The sequence below is a fragment of the Procambarus clarkii genome, chromosome 7 (genome assembly GCF_040958095.1).
Source record: "Procambarus clarkii isolate CNS0578487 chromosome 7, FALCON_Pclarkii_2.0, whole genome shotgun sequence".
Classification (NCBI taxonomy): domain Eukaryota; kingdom Metazoa; phylum Arthropoda; class Malacostraca; order Decapoda; family Cambaridae; genus Procambarus; species Procambarus clarkii.
Genome location: NC_091156.1, coordinates 37524429 through 37533412, shown reverse-complemented (window position 1 = coordinate 37533412; position 8984 = coordinate 37524429). Strand labels below are relative to the sequence as shown.

The 8984-nt window shown below is 45.8% G+C and overlaps 1 protein-coding gene across 6 annotated transcripts in view; it reads right to left on the bottom strand.

Moving 5' to 3' along the window:
* Window positions 1–941: 941 nt before the first annotated feature.
* The window catches only part of LOC138349809 (sulfotransferase 1A1-like), a 49435-nt gene continuing 41392 nt past the window's right edge, over window positions 942–8984 (bottom strand). For 5 of the 6 annotated variants that reach the window (XM_069314126.1, XM_069314135.1, XM_069314123.1 and 2 more), the window contains 2 exons: window positions 7125–7230; window positions 942–1637 (listed from right to left, as the gene is read on the bottom strand). In XM_069314126.1, the coding sequence (XP_069170227.1) occupies window positions 1540–1637; window positions 7125–7230 (204 nt within the window). In that variant the 3' untranslated portion in view covers window positions 942–1539. The remainder of the gene's footprint in view (window positions 1638–7124; window positions 7231–8984) is intronic. The other variant, XM_069314146.1, reaches the window with a different exon arrangement.

Sequence of the window (8984 nt, the reverse complement as noted above, 5' to 3'; positions counted from 1 at the left end):
AAATGAGTGGGCTCACCAGAATTCAGAAGAGACAGGGAAGAAGAGAGGAGAAACGGCTCAAGGAGGCGACCCCGGGTATTCGTCAGAACGTCACCCCAAAGAGAATGACGACAATTGAAGTCACCCAGCAGGAGCACAGGCTCCGGCAAGGAGTCTAGGTGGTGTTTCAAGTCAGGAAGAGAGAGCGGGACACTCGGGGGGGGAGATAAATGGAACAAACTGTGTACCATTTCCCCACAAAGATACGAGCAGCAGAACAATGGAGAGGCGAAGGAAAAAGTAAAGGAACAAAAGGAACATCAGCACGAATCAAGAGAGCAGAAGAATTAGAAGCCCCAGCAATGGCTGGGGGGGGGGGGGTAGAGAAAGGAATAGCCACGAAAACGACCAGGACGAGCACCAAGCATTGGCTCCTGGAGACAGACACAAAGGGGCGAAAACCGCGAAATCAGAAGTTGGAGTTCGAGGAAATTGGCGTAATAACCTCGAACGTTCCATTGAAGAATGGACAACGACGAGAAGAGAAAGGACAAAAACAGAGAACAAGGAAGAAACCAAGGCGAAAGAGCAACAGAGCACGTTAAAGAATATCAGGGTCGGGATCAGGGTCAGCGGGCATGGGTAAACTAAGCAAAGATGGAGGGAAGGAAACGGGAGAACAGATCAGAGGTGGGCGGGCGGGGTCCGGAGGAGGAGGAGGAAGAGGAGGAGACAACGGAGAGGAGCAGTCAAGGACAAATCAACATTAAACTTTACAATCCTGAGCAACAGCCATACAAGGTTCCACCTCTTACTCTTCATTACACCACATTTTGGCAGCCTTTTAAAAAAATTGGGTCAAAACCTTAAGCAATAATAAATCTAGTAGAGGTAAGAAAGTGAGCAATTATCAAAAGGCACCAAACCGGGAAGGCTATGTATAGAGGTAAGAAAAACAGGAATAAAAGAATTTTTTTAATTTCTACTAAACAAATTTAACATACAAATGGATAATGAAGTTATTCATTGCATAACTATTTCCCGCCAGGGGGAATTTTGCACAATCCGTACCCGAATAACGAAAGGCACTAGTAACTACATTATACATGGTCGTTTGTATTGCCTTCATGTGTAACCTTCTGGGTGTGGGCAGGAGTCACGGCCTCAGCCAAGGCAGAAAACATAGCAAAACTGATTTTCTTAAACTTGAAATTAATCCGACTACATTTAAAAACTTTGCTATTAAAGTAGTTTAATGCCCAACACTTATTGGAAAACTACTTTAGAAGTATGCTTGCTCTGTTGAATCCAATTCAATTATTCAACTGCATGTTAGAGCAATGGAATTATGATGAAAGTATTACTGAACCGAATTTTAAGAGCAAAGTTCAGTTGGTGAATTTCAATAAATTATGTTTACTGTACAAAACTTATTACACCCACGAGTATATTAAAGTTATTGAAGGCATTAGAAATTATTTCAAAACATTTGCCTATAAACAAATTATCAGCCATTAAAACTAAATCGTTAACAAGTTTTTCGGTGCCATGTGCAGATTATCATTTGAAAATTCTGTTTCCACAATTCTTCTCGATCCACTGATTCATCTCTTGCTCGAGCTCTGGCGAAAAGTGGTTCTTCCAGTCTCCAATTTCACCTGGGAAAACATAATTCAGAGAAAAAGTTAGTGAATTATGCACAATTTGCTTTTTCCAACTTGTCAAGCATTTTACTATCCATTCCTCGATTGACCAAGTTGTTCCCATGCATGGGGTCTGACCACACCTACCAAACTACCTGTCCCTTTGTGTGCTAAAGCTTGCAAAGCATTCTAAATCCAAGGCGATAAAACCATTTGTGAAGCAAAGCCAAGTACCTTTAATATCGAGAAAAGACTAACAAAAGCAGCCGTTTGGATCCCGTCAACAAACCACATGCTGTTGGAAAAGCGCACCTTCTCACAGGCCGCCCCCAATGACACCATAAGCAGGCGACGAGTCACAATGTCACAATCGACATGACACCGTATTTAACAATTATAACTCCGGATGAGGGAAGATTCCAAGGCAACCTTGAAAAACGATGTTTATATTATCAAAGTCTGGGTGGGCTCGAGTTCCACTGTATACTCACAACAGCACTCATGATATGAACCAGTCTTTTGGCTAAATGAAACCGTTGAAAGGGAAGTGGGTGAAGATCGAGACCTGCGAGACAAGATGCTGTAAACCCAGGACTCAAGGGAGGAGTTCCCGATTGAAAAGGTGCCAGCCGAGTCTGAAAACGTTTAAAACATCAAAGACCAAACACATAGGATCTTAAGACCAAGCCCAAATATTATCAACATATTAGCAAAGTCAGCATTAATACAAAGCTTGTTTACATTTATAGGACACGCATTCGGCTATCTTAACCAAACCACCCGACAGAAGTTAAAGTGCGCGACACGAATTGAACTATTTACAAAGCCACACATCTGAAATATTGAATAACATCTCGCCAGAGGCATCAAAACGCCACACAACTACCTTTGTATACAATTGCTACACTGAAAGCTGCCTTATTGTACCCAGTAAGGTGGCCAATCAAACTTTCCGAACATAGTCGCTATGATCGGTTGGAAGACTAACGCCAAGCAAGTTTGACACACTCTTCGAGAGAGAAAGGGCCGAGGAAAAAGAAACAATAGAGAACTAGCAAGTAGGGTTGGGAATACGGGGTATCACAGCTACAACGAAGCAAGCAAGCAATTATCAAAAAGAAGGCACCAAGCCAGGAAGGCTATGTAGCACCATCAAATAAGCGGGATAATCAGGGGGCACTAAATATCACCAAGGATGCCAACAGGAGAAACACACAAGGCGACCGATATCAAAAGTATCCAAGTCACCAAGAATACGATCGAGAGAAGCGACCGTGGGAAGGGGGGGGGGGGGGGGGGGGGGGGGGGGGGGGGAAGACTTTCGGGAAACAAGACACGCTCGTCCCGGAAGTCAGGACATTCAACAAAGATATGCACGACCATAAGACACATTCCAATTAGGACAGTAAGGAGCAGGGCGGTGCTCCAAGTGACCACAAGTTAAGCAAGTATGACCAATACGCAACTTCAGAGCCGTTTCCCCATTACGGTGGGGAGAGGACGGCCACGAAGACTACTTTCAAGAGAACGTAGTTTGTTACCAGTAACATACAAGCCTGCCAACGGGCAAGGATGGAGGAATGGATAACCATGTAAAAGTCAGAATAAGGAATACCTTTACGAGAGATGGCACACTAGCAGACATCTAGCCTGACGGCAGCATCCGCACACATTGAAAGACACCAATATGGCTGGGAACCCAACAAAACTCAACTGACTTAAATTTACCGTGGACAAGAAACAGCCAATGCTGGATCTCGACAACCACTGCATGAACCGGATTAAAAGACCCGAGAGCCATGAGGGCACTACGAGAGTCAACTACAAAGGAAGATTATCAACGAGAGAGAAGGAGACGAAGAGCATAGCATAAAGCTCCGCTGTGAAGATGCTAGTCTCCGGAGGTAAGCGACACAAGTGTGATCAGGAAAAACAGTAGCCAAAACCGTCCGCAGACTTAGACCCATCGGTGAAGACTGAAACAGTGCTAGTGAGAAGAAAAGTGCTCAAGGAAAAGGCTTTTTAGAACCGTAGGAGGGGCAAGATCTTTTGTACATCGTTGACACGCATCACTAAACTGCGGAAGGGGAACTCTCCACGGGGGCCAAAGAAGGAACACGAGGAGAAATATTAGAAATAGGAACGGGGGAAATAATTCTGTAAGCGAGATTACCAGAGAACGAGGAAGGTGTTTAAGAGGAATAAGAACCGCAGGAGGGGTAAAAGCTAAAGCACGACAGAGACGAGAGGAAGGATGTTGCAAGGACCCGCAAGATATCGAAGACAGTTGCGATCACGGCGGTCCTGGAGAAATAGGAAGCCAGTGCCAACATACAAGCTGAGGATGGGAGTCTAACGGAAGGCAACAGAACTGAGGTGCAACCCAGTAGGGTGCAAAGCATCAAGACGGCAAAGAGTAGAAGGAGAAGCAGACGAGTAAGCAGGGTAACCATAATCGAGCTTAGACAGGACGAGAGAGGAATGTAAAGCAAGGAGTGCGCGCCTATCCACTCCAAGAAGTATGGGACAAGACCCGAAGGAGGGTAAGGGCCTTAGAGCACTCAACACGGAGGTAAGAGATATGGGGAGACCAAGACAAACGAGTGTCAAGGAATAACCTCAAAAGCTTTGCAGAATCTTTGTACTCGAGGGGATGACCATAAAGTGACAAGAGGGACGAAGAAAGATCTGTTTCCGAGTAAAAGTCATGGCACAAGTCTTAGTAGTAGAGAACTTCAAGCAATAATCGGTGGCCCAAGACGACACGGCATCAATCTCAAGTTGAAGTCGGCGTTGAAGGAGAGGCGAATCACCACCCTGACAAAGGGTAAAATCATCGACAGAGCGGAGAAGACACCTGAAGGAAGTGAGGAAGGACCATTGAGGGCAACCAGAAAAAAGAGTAGTGCTCAAAACACTTCACACCTTTGTATTGCTGAAAAGAGGCAGAAAGAGTGATACCAAGCCTCACCCGAAAAGAACTACGAGAGAGGAAGCTGCAGAGAAAGAGGGAGATGACCACGAAGGCCAAAAGAATGAGGCTGGGACAGAATATGATACCGCTAAGTGGTGTCGTAAGCCTTTTCCAGGTAAAAAAGGACGGCAACAACGGAGTTCTTCGCAGCAAAATCAGTACGAATACAGACCAAGTTCATCAGGACATCTGTTGTGCTCCGGCACTTGCGGAAATCAAATTGAGAAGGGGAGGCGGCGGCAATTGTGTTCCAGGAACCACATCAGACGAACGTTAACCATACGTACAAAGTTTGCAGACAACTTGTGAGGACAATAGGGCGAAAGTCCTTAGGGGATGTTCCCAGAGATCCTGGTTTTCGAACAGGGAGGACAACGGCATCGAGCCAGTCCTCGGGGACTGACCATGACTCCCAGATCCGATTATACAGACTCTGTACATACCGCGATGTGCACGGAGGGAGATGGCGAAGCATCTGTGGTAGGGGAGTTTCGGACTTAACGGTGGAGACATAAGATGCCCCAACATTCACGTTTAGCCGTACGGATGGCCCTACGGGTCACCACACACCTTTCTAAAGCAAAAAAAAGAATCGACTGTCTGCCGACAGCGGGGTCTCTTTCAGGCTGCACGCTAACAGCGGACAGCCCGAATAGTCTGCATTCCACCAGGGAATGCACTTCCGTTGACCCGAGAGGAAGAGCTGAGGGCAGCGTTAAAGACAGCGTCATGAAAAAGGAGGAGAGAGTGAGGGAGAGGCAGAAGGGAGATGTTAGAGAGAGTAGCACCGAGGGTAAAAAGGTTCCAGTCCACTTTAACAAACTGCCACCTATGGAAGGAGAGGGTGAAGAGGTAACAAGGATGGTGAAATGGTCACTGCCATGGAGGTCTTCAAGAACCTGTCACATGAAATCTAAGTAAAGAGAAGAGCAAAAAGAAAGATAAAGACAGGAAAGGGTCCGAGTACAAATGCGTGGGCTCACCAGAATTCAGAAGAGACAGGGAAGAAGAGGATAAACTGCTCAAGAAGGCGACCTCGGGTGTTCGAAAGAACATCACCCCAAAGGGAATGATAATTGAAATCACCCAGCAGGAAATCGCTCCAACAAGGAGTCCTGTAGGTACAGATCAGGAAATAAAAGCGGGACACTCTGGGTAGGGGGGGGGGGAGATAAATGTAACAAACGGTGCAACATTTCCCCACAAAGATACGAGCAGCAGAACAATAGAGGCAAAGGAAAAAGTAAGGGGACAAAGGGAACATCAGAACGAATCAAGAGCAGAAGAGTTAGGAGTCCCAGCAACTGGGGGGGGGGGGGGGGGGGAGAGAAAGGAATAGCCACGAAAGCAACCAGGACGAGCACCAAGCATCAGCTCCTGGAGACTGACACAAAGCAGCGAAAACCGCGAAATCAGAATTTAAAGTTAAAAGGAAATTGGCGTATTAACCCCGAACATTCCATTGAAGAATAAACATTGACGAGAAGAGAAAGGGCAACAACAGAACAAGAAAACGGTGAAAGAGGAACACATCACATTAAAGATCAGGATCAGGGTCAGCAAAATCAGGGTTAGGGGGCATGGATAAATTGAGCAAAGACGGAGGGAAGGAAGCGAGATAACAGATCAGAGGTGTAAGGGCGGGATCCTGAGGAGGAGAAAGAGGAAGGAGGATGTAACCGACAGGAGCAGTCAAGGACAGCAGCAGGAAGATGGGGAGTAGAAAGAGGGGAGCGCACCTCAGCAAGGGCAGCAACCGAGAGAGAAGCGGGGGCCAAAGAAACCTCCATAGCAGGGGAAGGAGCGATAGAGTAAGAAGTAGGGGCCGAGGAAGAAATCAAAGCCTTCTTACCCGCAGGGGAGGAGGAAGAAGAGGAGCCAGGCTTACGCTTCTGAGAAAGAGACCTGTGTCCCAGCAACTACGTACTGGGCAACTGATTCCAGCATCTCAACAGAAACTGAACGAGAGCACACATGCCGGCCGTTAGGAGAGCGATGGACATCAGCCCACACCGACAGACGGACTAGCATAGCCTAGTGTTATGCAATGAAATTATAACTACCAAATATTCCTCACGTAGGTCATCCTAATCACAGCTCCGCTGAAACGCTCAATCACAGTTGCCAATAGCAAAAACCTCTACAACAGTACCCGTTGCTCTCACTTAACTAGTAGTTATAAAGGTTGAGGTCCACCAGGGTACAGAGCAGAGCCTAAAACATTTTAAGTTAATTTGCGTTCTTTCCTCGAGAAAGAAATGTCACTCACTCACTGGTGGAATTAGTCATGGTATTATCACATGAAGCATTAGAAATATCCTGATGGCTGTCTAGTTATCTCGCTGATTAAAGTGCGAAACAACTAAAACATCCAGTCACTTGGATTATTTCTTAATATGGTTCTTTAAGGAAGAGAACTGCACTTGACCCGGACAAGCCAAAACGTTCACAGAATTCAAAAGCTCCAGCAACAATACTTCAGTATTACAGATGACTTGCCAATTAGAATCTTAACTATTTCCACACACCTTTCCTGAAGAAGTCTCCTTCGTTCTTCTGGGCACCTTGGTGATAATTTGCAGCATCTTTTTCACTTCGAGCTTTCATCGTGGAGAAAGAACAGTGTTCGGCAACCTGGCGAAAGGAACCAATATTATGACCACAACAGGTTTAGCGAGCGAGCGAAAACACACAAAAACACACACACACACAAACACACACACACACACAAACACACAAACACACAAACACACGTACGTACGTGTGCGAGAGAAACTAGCGGCAGAGTTTTTCCACCCTATGCCCGTTACCTAACAGTAAATAGGTACCTGGGAGTTAGTTAGCTGTCACTGGCCGCTTCCTGGTGGTGTGTGGAAAAAAAATAATAGCAGAAACAGTTTATCGACAGTTGAGAGGCAGGCCGAAAGAGCAGAGCTTAACCCCTGCAAGCACAACTAGGTGAATTCCTAGACATCCACCTCCCCTACACACACAAAATGATGTGTGGGGTCAGTGGCTGACTGGACAGCAAGCTGGATGCGTGATCGAGCCCAGCCCCAATGATCGAGCCTTCACCCAATGCTCATGTTATCTAGCAGTAAATAGGTACCTGGGAGTTGGATAGGTGCTACGAGGTGCTTCCTCTGTGTGTGGTGTGAGAAGAGAAAAAAAAAAAAAAAAAAAAAAAAAAAAAAAAAAAAAAAAAAAAAAAAGCAAGTTTATTTGTGACAGTTGAAAGGAGGGCCAAAAGAGCAGGGCTCTTAAGGAGGGCTCAACCCCCCCCCCCCGCTCCCAAGCACAAGTAGGTGAATACAACTAGGTGAATACATAATGACAACCCCGTCCCCCTTTCCCCATGGGGCCAGACACCAAGTGGACAGCACTTGGGATTATCTTGGGAACTGGGATTGATCCCCGGCGATGGCAAAAACAAATGGGCAGAGTTTTTCTCCCTCATGCCCTGTTTAACTCCCAGGTACTATTTACTGCTAGGTAAACTGCTGCAACCGACAAAAAAAAAAAAAAAACACACACAGCACACGTATGAATGTATAGATGAACTGCAGAAGGCAGCAACACTAGCCCACAGAATGAGAGCGAAGCTGCTGATCATGGGGGACCTAAATCAGAGAAATTGGGAATCAAGGAATCCCCATCGAGGGGACAGAACGTGGGGAGCAAAATTAGTAGATGTTATAGACAGGAATTTCCTAACATGTGAAGGAAGACAAGGGAAAGGAGGAGATGCACCGAGCCTATTAGACCTGATTTTCACCCAGAACGTATTAGAGGGAGAATTTAGAGCATGAAATACCTCTAGGGGCCAGTGACCATTGTGTCCTAGTCTTTGACTACATGATGGAATTCAAACTGATGACCATGGGACAAGAGATCTGGGAAAGGAGAGTTGACTACAGGAAAGGGGACTAAGAGGATAAGGGACTATCTGGGTGAAGTGCAGTGGGAGGAAGAAATTTGAGGAAAAACAGTCCAAGATATGATGGACCTAGTCATACAGAAAGGATAGGAGGCCGAAGAGAGATTTATACCAAGAGTAAAGGTAAAAAATAAGAAGGAATATAATAACCCATGGTTTAATAGACAGTGTCAGGAAGCAAAAATGGCCAGCAGGTGGGAGTGGAGGAAGTACATAAGACAAAGGACAGAGGACAACAGGATCAGATGCAGAGCTAGGAACGATTACATTAATGTAAGAACATCGGAAAGGGACTATGAGAACGATATTGCAATCAAAGCGAAAAAACAACCTAAGTTACTACACAGTCATAAGAAGAACTGTCTGTGACCGACCAAGTGACAAGACTAAGGAAGACAGGGGGGCATATACTGAAAGTGACAAGGAAATCTGCGAGGCACTGAATGCAAGT